Below are 20,805 nucleotides of genomic sequence, written 5' to 3'. Positions count from 1 at the left end.
TAATGTTTTTTGCTGATTCAGTAGCTATACCTTTTTTTTAGTCTTCAACTCTCTTCTCAAAATTTTTTATCATGACTAATCACTAATTTAGGAAATTAATCCCAGAATTTTAAACAGTTCTTGAAATGAGTACAAGATTAATATACAACACCTTTGGAAAATTCTTCTCAAGTCAGGCAAATATATTTGAAAATCACAAACAGCAGCAATAAATACGGATTTGTGTAAAGAAAGCAGAAGAGTGAATAGGGTTTAGGCCTTATTGAGGGAAATTTGATTTCATTCTTTCTCCATGCTAAATTCTTTCCTGGGTCATATTTGTGATTTCATTTTTCTTGAAGTCACACTTACTTTACTTTTTTTCCATGATATCTGTCTTCCTTTACTGAAAGTATTACTATCAGAAATTCACAATGAAATTTTAAGAGGAAACTTATGAATTCCAAATGCTTATTGGTAGTTTATTTTGGATTTTAAGCATGAAAGATTCATTGCTTTCTGGATAAATCAGTAAACTCCACAGTGACTTGCTAACTTTGTTGTCAAATTATTGCACTGATGCTGAGTGTCTATGAAAAAGTAGAGGATGTTGACTTAGTATTAGTCTGACAGCTGTGTAACAATATACATTTTAGAGGAACGAGTAAAACCCCCATATTATTCTGTGGCTGGCATAAATAGAACTCTTAACTTGCATTATTGGGTACAAATTATGTATGTATGTTTATTTATATATTTGTAGATAAATACATTTGTGCACGTGTCCATCAGATGACTAATGTGACCCAATCTGAAGGAATGAAAAAACTTTCACTGTTTGAACTAATACTGCAGTTGATTTGTGTCAGATCATCAGAGGCTGCATCTTTGTGAGGAGAGTTTTAAATAGCTTACACTTCAAGATTTAAAACTTCTGGCCAGGCACAGTGGCGTACCCCTGTAATCCCAGCACCTTGGGAGGCTGAGGCGGGCGGATTATTTGAAGCCAGGAGTTCGAGACTAGCCTGGCCAACATGGTGAAACCCCATCTCTACTAAAAAACAGAAAAATTAGTGGAGCGTGGTGGCACACAACTGTAATCCCAGCTACTCGGGAGGGTGAGTCAGAATCTCTTGAACCCAGGAAGTGGAGGTTGCGATGAGCCGAGATTGCACCACTGCACTCTAGCCTGGGCAACCAAGTAAGACTCTGTCTTTAAAAAAAAAAAAAAAAAAAGTACTACTTCTGTAATTATACTTACATTAAAATTTATTTAAAAGCAGTCAGCTATAATATTTTGATTTGCAGCTTGATTTACAGAGGTTGAGATTATATATATTACTGTAAACATCCTCTTCCCCTCAAAAAGTAAGTTTAAGTAAGATTATCTATTACAATATTTAGTGTTTGGGATTGTTTTCTAAGGCACTAGTGTCATAGTATTTGTTTACTTAGATGGTAGTTTTGAACTAAAGCTGGCTTATCTTGTTTTATTTTACATGTTCTCAAAAATTTTTTAGAACTAATTTCAGTATGAGTTCTAACAGTCAGATGTTTGTGTATATTACATTACACTATGCTCTTGTGTTAATTGACTACATTTCCAATGGAGTAAGAACAAAGTCTTAATTACCGTATATAATATTCTGTGCCCAACACAAAGTAGGTGCTAAACAAATGCTTACTGAATGAATAAATGTGGAAAATTGCTTATTGGTCAATACTGCCACCTATTTGTGTTATTGAAAATGTAAATGCTGGGCATATATGCTATTTCAGTTGATATCTGTAATAGAACAGGTTTATTAGCTTGCCAGTTTTAATAAGCAAACCTTTTAATAAGCACTCACATCCCAGAAAGTTAATGACAGTGAGTTAGTGAAATTTCAAAAAGTATTGCAGTCTCAACATGGTTGGCGTTCCTTTCATTGATGTTGAAATTTTGAACTGTCTGTAATTTTGAACTGTCTGTAATCTAAATTCTGTGCTTAGGGCAAGACAGCTAACTGTGGTGGTTTCCTAGTCCTTTCCAGAGTACAGTGTTGTCATGATAATAATAAAATCACTGACAGGAATATAAACACGTTCTCCTACTCTTATAAAATGGAAGTGTATTTTTAAATCTTAGCAAGGTAATGAAAAGAACTAATAGTATTCATAGTATTTTCCACTAATTATAAACTTTTTAGTTGAGTTAAGCTTTTTAATACCGATTGTAATATATGTTTATGCTTTAGAAAAATAATGCTGTGGTTTCTGATATTTGCTTGTATGGCCAATTCAAAAATATTAGTTATTTGTTTTGTGTCATTTTCTGGATGCCCTAGAAATAAAGTTGAATAAGATGTGAATCTTTAGGGAGGAGATAGGGGAGAAAGATGTATAAAAATAATGACAATGAACTATAATAACTGCATTAATAGAAGAACTATATATAAGATGGAAATAATGAACTCTTGAGAGTCAAGGTGAGGTAAAGTACTCTATTAACTACTTCATCCTTTATGTTGACATTATGTACAAAGATAAGTATTTCTCTGAAGATACATGATTCACTTATATTTTTCTCACTGTATGTACATTATTTTTTGTTTCTGCTCACAACCACAATGGCCCTTCTAAAAACTTAAGTCATCCCAATTATTTGCTCAGAGACAGCCATTTCTGTAGTAGGAGCTCACAGGTTAATGATTCTATGGCATCATTCCCCAGAGGCAAAGACATCATCATATGTTTGTGCTGCTTTTTTTCCTCGTTACTGCTGACTTCTATGCTAGCACACTAGTTCCACTTCTACACCTAGCACAGTGGAGTTGTGATGAGATGAGCATTGGGTCTGAGTTAGCAGATGGATTTTATTCCAGGACCTTATTCTTGGTCATTCCCTTTGCTAATGGAATTTCAATAATGCTTCTAGGTTGTCAGTCAACACAAGAATTAATTTTTTGTAGAATGGGAGAAATGATTGCCTAGCTGAAATTACATGAAAATTTACTTTATTGTAATGAAAACATATTTAATATAGTGAAATAGTAATTCTAAAAATACAGATGACAAACATAACCATTTTCTTAGCTGTTTGGTTGACTAACTTAGCTATTTGGTTTCTTAGTTACTTGGTTGACCTTCTTCCCAGTGAACTTACTACTTAATATTTTAGTATAAGGCATAAAATACTTAAAAGAAACTTATTTAACAGAGATAATAGACTAATCTAAAGTTTAAAATGTTTCTTGTCACAGAGATAAGATAAATACAGACACAAACCAACAAAGATTTTTAAATATTATGTTACTAAAAACTTAAATCTGAATAAAGTTTCAAACTATATTTTAGCCAAGAGTGGTATAAATAGAAATGCGAGAATGATTTTATTTGCTTTGTTCATATATAGATTCTGATGACAGTAATATAATAGATCACAGTTTTCCTTGATAGTACATCAGAGAATGTTGAAAGTCATTTTTATTCTGTTAATTTGAAATTCAGTTAGAGGCTCGGTTGACTAGCTTTGCTTGACAAGTTCTTCACAGTTTAAATTAACATCATAAGATATTAGGGAGAATTGTTTAAATACTTGGGAAGACAAGGTCTTCATTAGTACTTATAAACATATGCATTTCTCACTTAAAGGATAAACAAATTAATAAAAATCTTTCCCAAGTGGGAACCATGGTAGATGGAGGATATGTGGTAGTAGAAGGACTTCTCAGTGTAGACTTTTTTGTATATCATTTTGATGTTTGAAGCATACAAACCTGGTAATAAAACATGAATCTACAGGACAGTACCCCCATATAAACAATATTTGTGGGGAACAGGTTTTCCTGTAACTCACAGCCCTAAGTAGGAGCCATATAATCATGGGAGCATGTCCTTTGAATATACAAAGTTAAGAGGTATTTCTTTAGGTTTTGAGACAGTATCCCCTACTTCTTTAAAGTTGGCCTCTTCTTAACTGAGTAGACTTAACTTGAAAAAGTTAGTTCAACTAGAAATAGGGCATGATTTCAGTTGAAGCCAAAGTATATACTATTATAGCACTAGTATTACACCTGTCTTATGAAAAGCTTGTTACCCCTGACAAATTCTGAATGAAATTTTAGGTGTTCTGATAGTCCAGAACATTGAGGAAAATCACCTTTTTTCCCCCTTTCCTAAATCTTGAGTCCTCAGAACTTCTAACAAAAGGGTTTATGGGTCCATTCCTAACAATTAGATTTTTTGGTTTTTTTGCTTCCCTTCGAAGTAAGATTATTTAGATAACTAACTTCTACTGAATACATATACATATTGTTCCTGAGGGTAAGAATTAGTTTAAGAGCCAGGTAGGAGATTTTTTTTTAAAAGATAAGTAGACAGTAGAATATAATTTCTAGAAGACTCAAGATGTACATCTTCATAAAATTTTACGTTATCTTACTTTCATTTATATTTTAAAGTAAAAGATGTTGCATTGACATAATGTCTTAGTTATAAAGGTAAACATTTTTGTTTTTAAAATTATGATACTACTTTATGCAGTATTTAGAACCATTTTACTAAAGAAAGCCATTTACCACCATAGCAGAGAGTATTAAAATATTAGTAAGTCCAAATGGTTGTTTTGTTTTTCTGGAGAAACTTGCTTCGAATAGTGGTAACTATAGGCACACAATTTACTTGTAATAAAGAACACTAATGGGGAGGGTAGGAGTAAATTAACTAGACCCTTAATAATGGGCTTTTCTAGTTCAAGGAATCTTATAATTGTCCCTGAAGCTAGTTGTGAAGGAAGTTGCAAGGTGAAATATCTAGATTTGTGTAGAAGTCATTCCAGGAAAAATGTTGCCTTCTGGCAAACTTTGGCACCTTTATTATGTAAAATGCCTTTTTAATGATAAGCAATATAGATTATCAAAATAATTTTGGAGACAGAAGTCCAGTGCCTCCTGTTTACTCCAGATTAAATTAGCAAATAAAAGTAAGCCTCTCCAGCAAGCCCAGTGTTTGCTCTTTTGGGGAGAAAATAGCCTTTTGGCCAAACTTTACACACTTAGGTAGTACTAGTTTGTTAATCTTAAAAAGATATTCTCATGTTTAGTAAGAATTGATGAAGCGTGTGGCCATTTTCCTGAAAATTACTATGTTTTAAAGGATTGAATTGGAAAAGCATAGGGGATGTTTTTATTAAATCAATACCAAAATATGCAGGTTGAAATGTAAGTTAGATTACATAATTTCTGCAAATGCTATCGGCTCCAAACCAGTTTACTTTATTGTCGTCAACCCCAAAGAATTATTAATTTCTCTCTTTGGGATTGCCTGTTTTGTACCATCCAAGCTACTTGAAAAATCTGATTAGTCTGTGCCAGGACTACGGTAGGATGACAGTTAGTGAAAATAGCATGCTTTGCCTCTGTTGAGGGGGACCATATGAAAATATATCCTATTTTCAAAATGTTTCTGAAAAGATTTATTTGTGGAAATGTTCCTTGCTATTTAAAACTCTTTAAAAATGCAGGTTTTACAAAATACAAAAATAACCTCCTGAAAGTTTGAAAGGGGAGAGGGGGCTGTCGTGTGGGGGCGGTCTCATTTGCTGCCCACATCCTCCCTCTGTTCAGTGCGTTGTGTGCTTACGGGTTCCCTGGAGCGGATCACCGTATAATTGATGTGCAGTCTGCATTGCTGAATCCTGGACTGCACCATTCTGTGTTCAAGGGAAGATGTAATCTGATCCCTCTGCTGCTGAGGGAGGAATCTGTTCAGTCAAGGCTTTGACAGGGCATAGTCTCCTCCAATAATCTTCTCCGTTCTCTCTCATTATTCCCTCGAGTTCTTCTCAGTCAAGCTGCATGTATGTATGTGTGTCCCGAGAAGCGGTTTGATACTGAGCTGCATTTGCCTTTACTGTGGAGTTTTGTTGCCGGTTCTGCTCCCTAATCTTCCTTTTCTGACGTGCCTGAGCATGTCCACATTAGAATCTGTGACATACCTACCTGAAAAAGGTTTATATTGTCAGAGACTGCCAAGCAGCCGGACACACGGGGGCACAGAATCACTGAAGGGGAAAAATACAGAAAATATGGGTTTCTACGGCACATTAAAAATGATTTTTTACAAAGTAAGTAATCTGTTTTCTTCCTATGCTGTGTGATTGTGTGTCTATGCCTGCCTGAGAAGGAAAATCTGTATCATCAGAGATGGCTGCAGTATCCTCTAATTTTGGTGGGTGGCTGGATGTCTGGTATTCTGTTTTATATCATGAATGTAAGCAAATAATGGAAAAACTGTGAGCTGGAAAAAGCTTTAAATTTAAGATTAAATGTATATTTTAATCTGAGAATTTTTCACTAAAAATATATTCAGACTTTAGAAATGTGGCTCCGTTAAATGCTGACCTGGAAATACTCTATCCTTAGTTGGCTTTTAGTAAACCTTTTGCCTTCAATTTTTCTATACCTTATATATAGTTTTTATTTTTTCATTAGTTGACTCTTTAAAAGTATAGAGTCTTGAGACTATTTGGGATTTATATTTAAAGAGATCATGTTTACTTTCCATACCCCTCAAAAATTGCAGAATTAATTTTTGGTTCTGAAGTCAGTATTTTCAGTAAACAGAACAGTATTTAAAAGACTTCTATAGTCATACAGAAAGTGCTTTCCTTTATAAAATATTTTGAAAATAAAATCCTTTCTCAGTGGTTTCCTTGATACACATTTTGGGCATGTTTATTCATTGAAGGATTTCTAAGATGGAAATAAAGTTTGCTTTTAGTGGCAAATCGTATTTGCACCAATGTTTTTTACAAGGTATCCTGGGAAGTTCTGAAAACCAGTATTACAAACTTAATTAGAATAAATATCAAACTTTCTCCTAATTATGAAGATAAGAATTTGAGGAAGTTATCAGAAAACTAGATTGTAACATAGTCTGTACTGACTGACCTTCCTGATGGATTCATTTGCATGTATGTGTATATATGTGTATCTATAAATTATACACATGGAAACACGTGGCTACCTATATACTTCAGCTTTTATATTTATGTTTGCTTTTTAATAAAATTATTTGGAGAAAGAAAATAATGGTTTCTGAGAGGAATCACTTTAAAACAATGTAATCACTACAGAAACTTCTGAAGGGAAGAAACCAGCCAGACCAATTCCATTTCTTTCCAGTAGGTATGTCATGAACTAAGGTATAAATTGTAGATGAGCTTGTTGTACCCTCACCTCTAGCCCCTAGTTCGTAAAATCATCCCGGTATTTTAGAAAACTCTTCGTGATGACAAAAACATGGTCTTTATTATTCAGTGTGGCTCTAAAACATTTTTAGTCTCTTCAGTATTTATATTGTATCATGCTATGTTGTGATGTTCCCATGTAAGGCAAGAGGTAGGAAAATAAGGCTGCTGCAAAGCAAGGATTTTTACCTCCTTATAAACATGAGGATAGCTCGCTATCACTCTGGAGTGTTTTTCCTCCTATAACTTGCAGTAATACAGTGATTAATTAGTGGACACAAATCTTAAAAAGGGGTTGTTGAAATGGAAAAAGTTGAATCTGATTAGATTTTATTTTCTCGTTTTAAAATATACATATAGTCATATAAGAATATTTCAATATTGATGTTGACAAGATACAATTCTGAATATAGTATAGCATGGCATAATGAAACACCTTAAAATGTAGATTTTGGATACACTTTATAGAGAGGCATAACTGATTCTTTTAAAACCTTTCTGTTGTTGCTTTTCAAGTTAGAATATTTTGTCCTGAGTATCTGTCAATAGAGCTATATTCTGTATATATATCAACTGACGACTTTTTCCCTCAGCGTTATTATACTGTTTCCAGATTTCTCTTATTATTGATTTACTTTTTAAAACTGTCCTTATTGCCCATATTTATTGCTTTATGCTTTATCAGTATTCAAGATTATTTATCCTGCTCTTTACCCTTTTATAATAGTATGAGTGTTTAAAATTGAGTTTGTTACTTTCATACTTATTTCTGATTTTACAATTTTGAATTTTGTTTATCTTTATTAAAAACATGTTTTTAAAGAAAAATGAAGATTCACGAGGAAGGCACGTTAAATATGATTCTTTTCTGTGGGGATTAACATGAGATTTTTCCCTATGTTGGTTATTAAATTGGAAAACATGAAAGATGTATTACCTCAAGGAATATATATATATATATATAATGAATATCAGTTTTCAAATCATCACACATTGTTGTTCTGGATAAAATATTAGGGGGAAAAATTCACCTTTCCATTCCATTCAGAGGAAAACAAAGTAGAACAAATAGAAGAAACTATGACACATTTATTTTATATATATAATTACAGTTGTAGGCATATGAAAATTTAAGAATTTAAAATATTAACCATGCTGTCTCAAGATTTAGACAATTTTTAAAAAACATATCTTGTTTGTTTTACCTTATAGATGAAAAGAAAGTTGGACCATGGTTCTGAGGTCCGCTCTTTTTCTTTGGGAAAGAAACCATGCAAAGTCTCAGAATATACAAGGTAATATTAAATATAATGATTGATTATGTCGTGATTCTCCGTTTTTTAGAGTTGATTCTGAAAGTGTTTTAGTTTATTCTTGTAGAATAATAATGTTACTAGTACGGTTGACTGTTTAACACATTTTGAGATTACTGGAAATTGAGAACTATATCATTTTAAATAAGAGGAATACCACCTTAGTTTATGGTTTATTACTAATACATTTGAAGTATGACATAAGCAGAAATTATCAAAAATTTAAAATTACAATTTTTAAGGAATTCTAAAAAGTAAACCATAAAATATGAATATGAGCCCCTGTGTCTTGTTACTATAGCAACAGCTGTTCTAGGGTAGACATTTATGTATGGAAATTTGAAGATACGTTTATTAGCAGTGAAATAAAACAACTACTAACTAAATCTTATTTCATGAAATTAATATGTTAGAAATTTTCTTTTATGGGCTTGGTAGGCCTTAAGTTTTTAACACATACATTTCCATACCAGTAGAATAGTTTCCATAACAACTAAATATAATTGTAATCTTTTTCTATTTCAGTCCCCATCATTTTTGAATTTTACATCAGTATAAAACTTTTCCCACTCTCACACTAATTAGGCTAACTTAAGCACAATGTCTGTTACCCAGCCAATTAAAAGTGGCTTTGAATGTCACTTGGAATGTCGTATTTTAAAATTTAAATGACAGAAGTATCTTAGAGCTTTTTTTGGTCTTTAAAACAGAATTATTTGTATAATTGCCAGTTTTTAAAATAAGTGATTAAAACTTAACAGTAGAAACCACAAGAACTTTATGGTTATGACATTTCTTCCTTTCTCTCAAAATATTTCGATTTAGTTATTTTTATTCTATAAGATGCAATACAATTAACATTGCTCAGATGCAATTTTTTATTGAACATTATTACAGATTGTGTCTCTTACAGAAAAATAGCTTGTTTTTATTTCAGCTGTAAAAATAATTTCTTTCAAATGCTCTTTTATGAAATTTGAAAATCATAATAATTGGAATAGTCTTACATTCAAAAAGTGAAGAGATAATACAGAAGAGAAAAATGAAGCTATCTCTTATTCAGGAGCTGGTTTTCTTTGTGATTTTTTTTATATTAACTGTCCCCCTTCCTGTTAGTCTTTGCCTTTTGACAGTTTTACTGTGTTTTGGCACTTCCACCAGAGGGTGTGGAGGGATAGAGAGACAAGTGAAACTATTCACTTCATTTTGCTTTTCCCTTCTAGTCATGATAAAATATTTCTTGGATGAGAAATTTGCATTTAATATTAAACTGTTAATGCTATTTTTTAAATGTATCAGTCTTCGATTAATATGGCTGATACCAGGACAAAGGTATTACATTGTTCACTTGTTTTTAAGGCGACTTAGAATAAATGAGTGCTGAATGTTTATTACGGAGCACATTTTAGTAAAATTTGTTTTTTGTTGCTCACTTTTTATATTGACAAAGCAACTGAAAAGGCACAGGTTTTATTTTTAGCTTGTTAATACATAATTTTATTAAAGCAAAATTAGACCAAACAGCATTTTTATTTCCATGTTTTTTTGGAGACTCTTGGTTAGGAAAATATATATTTGATATTTTGTCGTATTTTTGACATTTGCTAATAAAACTATGATTTTTCCATCAAAAATTTGTTATAAACACATCCTATTTTGGAGAAAAAGAAAATAGAACTTACCTTTGAATTTGAAAGATAGATTTAATTGTTGACTGTTAAAGATTGTCTTTAATTTATACTATTAGAGGATTTAAAGGGGGTAGATAAGAAGACTCTTCTGTAAAATCTGGTGATTGAGATACATTTTTTTAACAAAATAACGCTGGATAGAAAAAAAGCTGGAGGAGTTGTTTCATTAGTAATTTATCAGAGTTTGATTGTTAACTATTATGATGCAATTTGTAAGTGTTCTTTGAATTTAAAATAATCAACATAGCTCAATGAATTGAGTGAGAATTTCTTTTCAAATATAATTTCATTAAAACAGACCTTCCTGCTGCTTTTTTTCCAAGGTCTTTAAAATGGATACCCAATATTTACCGTGAGTTTAGTTTAATTACATGCAGAAATTAGAAAGGAAACTAATACATTCATAATATAGTTATATATCTATATTCTTTCTGCTATTAATTGATCATTTTTAGGGTAGTTAGACAATTTTAGAGAGATCATCTAGTCATCCTGATTTTACTGGTGGCAGAATTGAATTTCAAGTTTGAGACAGTTAAATCTCAAAATTTAAATTACTGTATAAAAATGTTTAGATGATCTTATTTAGTTTTTTGTATATAAGTTCTTAATGCCTGTTTTGAATAAATGTATTTCTAATCAAGACTGAGTCCTGTCAACTATTCAGACCAAGCTTTATAAATAGCAATAAAAAATTAGAAATATTATAGACAATTTTGAAGGCATCTGGGGCAAACTTAAGGAATAATGTGATTCTTGAAATTCAAAACATTTGAACATAGTATTTCTATGTATGAGTTTTTTAAAGCATTAATAAAGTATCACAACCCTTTGTATAAAGAAAATTTAAACTTTTACTTATGTCACTGAAGACCAGTCATAGGAGAAGTGGGACTTGTATGTTCTAAGGAAATATTTTATCATTATTTGTATATATTAACAACTTGCAGTTTTGTCATGGAGATTCTGTTATTTGGTTGCAATTAGCATTTCTGCAATAATAACAGGTGTTACGTAGGAGGGAGGAAACTTACTGTAAGAACCGCAAATAGGTTTTGTTTACCTGTGATCTCTGGGAAGAAATGTAATTAATTGAATTGATGATTGAAATATGCCAGATCATCATTCTTTGTACTAGAATCTATTATTAATAAGCATCTATTTTTGCTTTCACTCTTGTTTTTTTCCTTTTTTCCTTTCTCTCCTTTTTTTTTTTTTTTTTTTTTGTAGTACCACTGGGCTTGTACCATGTTCAGCAACACCAACAACTTTTGGGGACCTCAGAGCAGCCAATGGCCAAGGGCAACAACGACGCCGAATTACATCTGTCCAGCCACCTACAGGCCTCCAGGAATGGCTGAAAATGTTTCAGGTGACATATCTGAACATAGTACTTGAAATGCTTCACTTAATGGCTGCAAAATAAGGGATTAATCATCCATAAAAATAGAAGGAAGCACTTTTACATGCTATACTATGGATGAACCTTGAAATCATTCTGCCAAGTGAAAGAAGCCAAACACGAAAGACCACATGTTGATTCTCTTTATATAAAATATCCAGAATAGGCAAATCCACAGAGACAGAAAGTAGATTAATGGTTGCCTGGCAATGGGGGGAGGAGAAGGACTAACTGCCAATAGGTACAGATTTTCCTTTTGGGTGATGGAATGTTCTGGAATTGGATAGTGGCGATGGTTGCACAGCAGAGTGAATATAGGGAAGCACTGAAGTATACACTTTAAAATGGTGAATGTTATGTGATATGTATTTCAATTTTAAAATGCTATTAAAAACAAGGGAACTCAATTTTTGAGTGTCATAATTGAGGAAGTCCAATACTTACTTGTGTAACTGTGCACTGACATTTTTTTAAATTGCTTTTTAAATAATAAGACCGACCTTCCTCTTCCCCTTTGTTTGAATTTCTGGGTTGTCTAGTTTTCTAAACTGCATTGCTTGTAAGTTAGGCATTTAAGAGTAATTTAAGAACCATGCTAGCTAGAGTTAATACAGCTTCTTTTCTTCAGTGCCATGCTTGTATATGGCTTACCGTACTTGAATCCCGATTACTATATTTTAATTGTATTTATATTCTTTGGACATTTACAGGGAAGATTGGTTACAACCAAACCCTGAATATTATGAATTTTATAACCTAAGATAGTGATATTACATTGATTTATCTCCTCTTCCAGTAAGATAATGCATATAAATCAAGTGTTTAGCAAAATACATGGCAAGGATTAAGTATTCACTCAGTTATTTGTTGTAAATAAATAATATAAATAAAGTAAAGATATGATATTAGCCTCCATACTAATGTAAAATGAATATACTACCTACCTCTGGCTGCATGAATGGTTAGGTATTTAATCAATGCATAAGGGAATAATGGTTGATAAAGATGATACTTTATTTGACTTTTAGTGTTTCAGATTTTTAAAGTGTTCACTTTGTAAACCCTAATATTTTAAATACCTAGATGAATATGAGATAAATGTATTTTTTTCTTCTGTAGCTAGAAAAGTAACTTGGAGCACTATTGCTTTTAAATGGATTTTTAAAATTATTTTCTACCCTTCAGGTGATTTCTGAAAAACTAGGATAACCTTTTTTTGGTTGGTAACTGAAAGATTTGAGCCTTGCTCTCAACAGGGATTAGTTTTTCCCCTGGTTGAGACAAAAGTGTCTCAAGACGTTTTTTATTTTTGTAACTGAGGGGATGGGGGCACAGGACACTGCTGGTATCTAGTAAGTAGAGGCAATATAAAGGATGATCTCCATGCCAAAGAATAATTATCCAGCCCAGAATGTCAATGGTACTAAAGAATCTGGGTTAGAGGAATGAAAATTATATTTTATTGTTGTTAAAATGTTATAAGCCACTGCAATTACAAAGAATTTTTTTAAGTTTTCATTTTCATAGTCATTTGTTGATTAAACTTACCTTTTCCCCAAGGATTATTCCTACCCCACACCCCTGAGTTATTTTGCCTCTGGTTCATGATGGTTTGTAAAATGTTAATTCATTTTTATTTTTTCCTATGCATACCCTCAGAATTCTGAATTTTTAATTTTGTTCCATCCTTTTAAAAGGAAATCTATCCATCAATAAGAGGTGAAAATAAAACTCGGACACTTACATAGCCTTAAAAAAAATTTAAATATTTTTATCATCTCTGATTAAGCCAAAGAGGTAGGAATATGGTTGTGTGTTGCCATGCTAGCACATGCATATAGTATGAACAGCATATGTCATTCTGATTTCATATCACATGATTTCACTGATTTAATATTTTTATAAGAAAATACTAACATAATTGAAAATTACACTATTAGCAATAGTTTTATCATCACTGTAGAAAACCTCCAAAATGCTTATTTTATATGAAAAGGCTTATTTCTCATCAGAAGGAAGTTCAGAGTAAGATTTACTTTTTCTGTGGTAGGGCTCATTTTTTCCAACGTTTTGGAATACCTGAATATTCTTTGCTTACTATCTGGGATATTTCGCAATTTTAAGGGGACTCTCTAATATTGATCCATAGGAAGAGGCATTTCAGCTTTATTTTAGTCAGGATATTTTAGAGAGTTCATTGTACACCGTTTGCTTGTTTAGCTAGTTCATGCTTGTTAAATGAAATGTCCAAATGTTACCATATACTGAATTTCATCAAATCTGAGACACCATAGATTTTTTTAGATGCATTCCAATTTCAGAAATGTTCATATTAAAAAAAAAAAAACTTTATTCAATAAGCTAAAGAATGTTAGACTAGCTTTTGGTCCTGTGAAAGAAGTAGGTACAGTGAAAAAAACTTGTTCTTAGTTAACAGGAATAGCATGTGGAATTACCCCTGCAGGTATAGTATTTTATTTTATTTTATTTTTTCAGATAAATATTCTGTAGCAAAGAAATCTGTAGCAACAAAAGGTCAACTAGACGGGTAGATAAGGACCTTCATCTTTTGAGTACCATGTCTGTCTCTGACACACCCAAGGCCTCATTGTTGTACACTGCCCTTTATTTTCAGGGCTGGTCCCAGAGTAACTAGAAATGATTCACTTGCCTAAAGGCTTACAGTGCTTTAATGTCTAACTTGTAGAGATATAATTTCATAATAAAGTGGGGAAGTCATGAGTTGACCTATGTGAGATAGTTGAGGGATAATTAAACTGGCATGATTTCTACAAATATGCTTTGGGGGCATTTCATGATGACTTTTCTGTTGCATAATAAGCAATATGGGAGAGCTTGTCCCCTTACTGTTCTGCTATTGCTCCTAAGGCAGTGATACAGCATTGTTTTGGTCCAGCTCCATCAGTTCTGACAGAGTAGTCTGTACTCTGTTTATAAATTGAGTATGAACAAATGATATTCCATTTTGCATAAAAGAGGACTGAAACAGAATGCCACTGGAAAATAGAAGTGCAAATTAAAGACAAAAACCAAAAAAAAAAAAATAGAAATTTTATACCATTTGAATTTTCAGTAGCCATTGATCCACTTTGTATGGCAGTCAGATTGATGCTTCAGATTAATTTAGGGAAGCGAGTTGGTCATTTGTTTGGCTTGTTTATATCATTCAGGTGCCAATAAATGGTTTTTCACTTAAAATTTTCAGACTAGGTAAAGAAATTAATTACATGAACATTATTTTATATTGAAATTTGTATTCAGAAGCATCTTGAGAATAGCACAAATGACTTAGGACAACTTCTTAGTTCAAATTTTGACATTGTCTCTCAAAAACAATAACTTCATTAATATATAACCATTCTTCCCTTTATTTTCACACTCTATAAAACACATAACATTAAAAAGTTGTCAAAGGGGAGAAAACATGTACATCTGCTTAAAGTTATACTTGGAAATATATTAGAGACTCAACAAATGTTAGTTTCTTCCCTTGGTCAAGAAATAATCTTAGTGGACCTCAGAAATTTTCTTCATCTAAAAAGGGACCATTAACACTAGTTTCACAGTGTTGGTGTGAGGATCAAAGATAAAGTGATATGGAAGAACTTTAACCTTACACAGATGTCATGAGCTTTGCATTATTTTAATTAAAGCATATTTGAAATAAGCTATTTATTTACTTTGAAAAGATGTTATACTAAAAATATTTTAAAATGATAAGTATAAAATACATGTGTTTTGATATTAAACATGGAGAAAAAACTTCTCCATTGAAAGATTTAGTTAGGTTTCATGGGAACACTTAGAAACTGTACATGTTCTCAAACCTCGTTTATTTACATCTTATTTGCTACTCAACGAAAGATTAAAACCCACAGGATGGTGCCAAAAATTGAATTTATTATTACTTTGAAATTGTACTTGGGACACAGTGATTTAAAAACCTTGTTTTGTGTGAACAACTTGAAGAAAGTCATGTATTAGAGCTAGAGAAGACTAAGGGAAAATGTGATGTCTGTTTTTAATATATTAATGACTTTTGTATAAAAGTAGGAAAAGACTCATTCTTGGTTTCTTCAGAAAGTAAAACCTGAATCATATTCTTTGAGTCAGATTTTGGCATTAAGTTAAACTTAACAATTAAAACTGGCCCACAGTAGAATGGGAGATAAGTTACTCGAATCCTGGAACTGTTCAAACCGCCTGGATAACCATGTGCTAGAGGTGCTAGAGAAGTGAATTCTTTACCACATGAAATTCAGGTGCAGTACTACCCAAGATTATAAAACAGTCTATCTAATTGGGACACTAAAGATCATCCAGACCAGTGGTTCACAAGTGCTGCTTTGAATCATCTACATCAACACTGGATGAACTGTTTGTTTAAAAAATAAAATGTCTTCAGCCACTGAATCAGATTCTCTGCTGTTGGGTCTTAGAACTCAGTAATTCTTGCTGTCCTTGATCGGCATTTGGGAACCACTGGCCTGGACCAAGCCTCTCGCTGTGTAGGTGGGTTCTCTGAGACTCAGACTCATTAAGAGACTTCCATGTGATTCTACAGTGAGTCTCCTGGTGAAGCCCAGGCTCTTGATTGCAGTTTAGTGCTCTTTCTACTCTTCTCTACTACCTCTATGCTCTAATTTACCTGAAATAAAACACCACTTCCATGGGGAATTTTCAAATTTGCATTTGCAATTTTGTCCTCAAATTAAAATTTACTTCTGAACCTGGGATGTTTTTCCTCTGCCCTTCAATATGTTCCAACAAGACTACCATGAAAGGCCAAAGGAAGTACTTTTTTTTTTTCCCTCTTTTCCGAGATAACCACTTCTCAAGTAGCAGTAAAATAATAATTAAAAGAGTTATCCAACACTTCGCTTTTGCAGATAAACCAAGGCCTGAAGAGGTTAAACTGTAACCTAATTATAATGACAGTTATCTCCTAAAATTATTTCCTGATCCCCAATTCAGTTCTCTCTCAACTATTCTTCGTTAATTGTTGTTGTAGGTTATTTCATATACACACACGTAGTCATTAGCTGCAAGGGTTTCATGTAAGTGTATATGTCCCTTGTGCTTAATTGTATATATACAAAATTTGAAACCACTCTTGGAGCCAGAATCAGCAAGCAAGTCCTAGTGCTACCATCAAATATAAAGAATAGAAACACTCTCTAGAGATAAAATTGAGATGACAGCATTAATCTAGAGATAGCATTTCCTGATTCTTTTGGGACTCATTTATTTATTCAATAAATACTTATTAAGTACCTTTTCTGTGCGAGGCCCTACTTAGGTGTGGTATGCAATAGTGAAAAAAACAGACAAAAAACCCTTTTTCATGAAACCTGCATTCTAGTCAGAAGGGGATAAGGTGGATGGGTTTGGAACTGGTTACAATTTTAGAAAGGTTGCTCAGGGAAGGAAATAAGGAAGCAAGGCATGTGAGTATCTAGGGAAACAATGTTCCAAGAAACAGCAAGGAAAGATGTTGTGAAACTGAGTGTGCCTGGAGTGTTTACAGCAGAGAAAGAGTGTGTATGGCAGAGCAGAGTAAATAAGAGGAAAAGTAATGGGAAATTAGTATGTTGTAGGCCACCCTAAAGACTGATTTCTACTTTGGGTGAAATGGAAAGCCATTAGAAGGTTTTAAGAAGGTTTAAGACTTTAACAGTAGCACCGAGTACAGTGTGGATAGTAGAACGAAGAGCCAAAGGTAGAAAACTGGAAGACCACTTAGGGAGTTATAGGAATAATGTAGGTGAGACATACTGGTAGCTCAATCCAGTGTAGTAATAGTCAGATTGTGGATATATTTTAAAGTTTAAGGCTATGAGTTCATTTGGATCATAACCGTCTGATGGTAAAAGAGAGGGAGGAGTCAGGAATGACCAAAGACTTCTTGGCCTGAGTAACTGGTAAAATAGAGTTTATTTTACTGAAATGAGGAAGACTGTAGAAGTACAGATTTGGAGGGAAAGATCATAGACATGTTAAGTTTCAATTACATATCCAAAAATAGATGTTTAAAAAGCAACAACATATACAGGTCTGAAGTTCAGGAAGGACTCCAGGCTGGAGAGAGGAAAGCTGTTTTTATGGTCCAGATCTTTGTTTAGAATCACCAAAGAGATGTGATTTTAACCGATAGAACTGTTGAATATGTATGGTCAGTGGAAACAGTCTCATTTTCTTATGCTACTCATCTTTATCAGTTTTTAATAAAATAACACAAAGTAACATCTACTGAGTATATATATAATTTAGATTAAGACATTTTAAATTGTCTTGGATTCTTATTAAAGATTCTTTAAAATAAAATAAAAATGCATTGTTTCAAATATTGTTTAGAGTCTTAGATATATTTTGTTATACAGGCATGATTTTTTTCCATGTACTTTTTCTTAAATATATGGAAATTTCTGACACAGTTTCAAATACTTAGCTAAGGTCTGAATTAGATGTTTATCATCTGTTCGTCTGTCCTGTCTTCTTTAATTCTACACCCTATCCTGCAAAAGCCTTGATAAAAGATATGTCTCATATATTAGCTTTTTTTTTTTTTTTTTTTTTTTTTTTTTTCTTGAGACAAAGTCTCGCTCTGTCACCCAGGCTGGAGTGCAGTAGCGTGATCATAGCTCATTGCAGACTTGACCTCCTGCCACAGCCCCCCAAGTAGGTGGGACTACAGGCGCATTCCACCATGCCTGGCTGATTTCTTATTTTTTTATGGAGGCAGGGTCTCGTTATGTTGCCAGGCTGGTCTCAAATTCCTGAGCTCCAGTGATCCTCCTGCCTCTGCCTCCCAAAACTGCTGGGATTACAGGCATGAGCCTACACACCTGGCCTAAAGCTACATTTTAATCAAGTCAGCATAGTTATCTATCACTCAAAATGAGCATGTCCTTATACTAGTGTCCATGCATTGTCTGTGATGTAGATGGAGAGGAATAGCATTTTATCAAAACCCACTTCAAATCCTGTGAGGGATGTGAATCAATAAATTAATGAGTTTGTTCTATTGATACCAAATGGAGAGACATGAGTGGAGATTGATCACTATAAGTTATGTCAAAGAGGTAAGTTTAAACCAGTATTTGAAGTTATGTAAGAGAAACCAAACAAGATAATTAAACTTCACATTAACTGCTTTTAATTGGTCACGTGTGTACATATACATGTTTATGAGTATTTTACATTTCTATGTATAATAAATCCTCCCCCTGACCAAAAAAGGTACAAAGTAAGACTCAGGGTGAATGTTCTGGATACATATATTTGTAGAAACAAAAGGAAGGGACACAACTGATTGGAACCTGTATTTCCTTAACATTAGGTGGTAATATGGAATATATTATGGAAATAAATACCATTGAAATGTTTTGTGGTATTGCCAATTTAACACATACTTTATGATAAGAAAGATGAGAAGAAGTTTATTGTAGATTCCACAGAGGTAAATACTTTAAAAAGTATTCCAAATACAGCTCCTCATATCCTTAGTATATCTCTTGTCAGTTATTACGTATTTCATGTCTTGGATCAAGTTTTCTTGTTTGGACAAGAAATGGAATGGCAAAATCCAGATCTTTTTAGCTGAAAACCTCACCTATTCTGTATTCACCCACTTCTGAAGTGGACACAATAATTCTTACAATGGTACTTAAATCAGTATAGATTTGCAGAAAGAAAGGCCTGCTTAAGAATGTTCTTTCATTTAAGTATTAGGTTAATTAAATGTGTGAAATTGTAACATTTTGAATTATTCACATGGCATTTTAGTTTTTCCTTTTAAGAACCATGGCTTTTCTGTGCAGGTGTTCTTCACTGGGGGGAAAATAATAATGTTTTAAGATGATCCCCTGATGTCATTTAAAGGAACTCTTATTTCTGAAGCATAATTGTGTGTTTTTGTGTTTTTATAGCGCATCTCTTTCTTACCCTCTTTTGGCCTTTATTTATATTCTAATTTTACCACTATCAGCTACTATTTTCTATTGTTTATTGTTTTTATTGTTTATTCTATTTTCTATTGTGTATTTGTTTTCACATAACAAATCAAAGCCTGTTTAATTTGTGGAAGACACTTGTCAAATGTGTAATATATCCAGTTACTAATTTTTCTCTGAATGATGTTGCTCGTCTCCTTTCAGATGATGCCTTATTAAAACCGTCTAATTTTATGGTGCTCACTAGAAAGAATGTAGAGAAATTGTCAAAATTTTCTATTATTTACTCAGTAACCCAAAATGATGTTTCTGGAATAAAATTTTGGCTTCTCAGTTAGTGACTTGGTGGTAGATGAACATATAGCTATTATAATTAATGTAATGAAAAACTATTTTTCTGTCAAACATGATTTTTTTTAAACCTTTTACAAAATAAAAGTGGTTGGTAAGCGATGAAATTAAATGCATTCTTCAATGCCTTGTGGAAAAAATGTCACTGTAAGGAGCCACTTTTTTTACATTTCTACCTTGTTCAACTATGGTTGTGTGTAGATGTGAGTTTTCCTTTATAAGCCTATAATTTGGGACATCTGTTAACACAATAAAAATTTCTAATTCTCTTTGATAGAGCTGGAGCGGACCAGAGAAATTGCTTGCTTTAGATGAACTCATTGATAGTTGTGAACCAACACAAGTAAAACATATGATGCAAGTGATAGAACCCCAGTTTCAACGAGACTTCATTTCATTGCTCCCTAAAGAGGTAAAGATTATCAATTACATTCTTCATTGGGTGTTATTTGAATATATAACTCAACAGCTACCACCTTTAAACATTGTCATGCTAATTATTGTATTCAGTATTGTCAGTTTGACACTCTTAATTAGTGGTAAAGAGGGCTGTAAATTGATACATTGCCATGACTTAATAATGTAATTGTCAGATTAAAGTATGTATGTGGACTAAGTAACTCTTTTCCACTACTTGAATAAGTCATATATATGAGAGTAACTATTGAGTTTCACTAATTTGATTATTTATTTACCAATATTTTTTTGCTGGGTTATTTGAAGCCCAGCCTTTGGTTATCTTGGTATATTCATTATAGTAGATTTTTTAAAATTCTGACCTTATTAAAATAGCAATATTTTTTCTCTTATTTTATTGTATATCTTAAGTCCCTTCAAGACCAATAGTTTTATGATTCTATTGAAT

The 20,805-nt window shown here is 32.7% G+C and overlaps 1 protein-coding gene across 5 annotated transcripts in view; it reads left to right on the top strand.

Annotated features, from left to right (window-relative positions):
- Positions 1-20,805, top strand: part of FBXW7 (F-box and WD repeat domain containing 7) — a 217,173-nt gene that overhangs the window by 179,357 nt on the left and 17,011 nt on the right. For 4 of the 5 annotated variants that reach the window (XM_010382870.2, XM_010382869.2, XM_030916497.1 and 1 more), the window contains 3 exons: positions 8,423-8,505; positions 11,445-11,586; positions 20,218-20,352. In XM_010382870.2, coding sequence (XP_010381172.1) covers positions 8,423-8,505; positions 11,445-11,586; positions 20,218-20,352 — 360 coding nt within the window. Of the gene's footprint in view, positions 1-5,701; positions 6,086-8,422; positions 8,506-11,444; positions 11,587-20,217; positions 20,353-20,805 lie in introns of those variants that run through there. The other variant, XM_010382874.2, reaches the window with a different exon arrangement.

The sequence above is a fragment of the Rhinopithecus roxellana genome, chromosome 2 (genome assembly GCF_007565055.1).
Source record: "Rhinopithecus roxellana isolate Shanxi Qingling chromosome 2, ASM756505v1, whole genome shotgun sequence".
Classification (NCBI taxonomy): domain Eukaryota; kingdom Metazoa; phylum Chordata; class Mammalia; order Primates; family Cercopithecidae; genus Rhinopithecus; species Rhinopithecus roxellana.
This window is presented reverse-complemented; position numbering and strand designations above follow the sequence as displayed.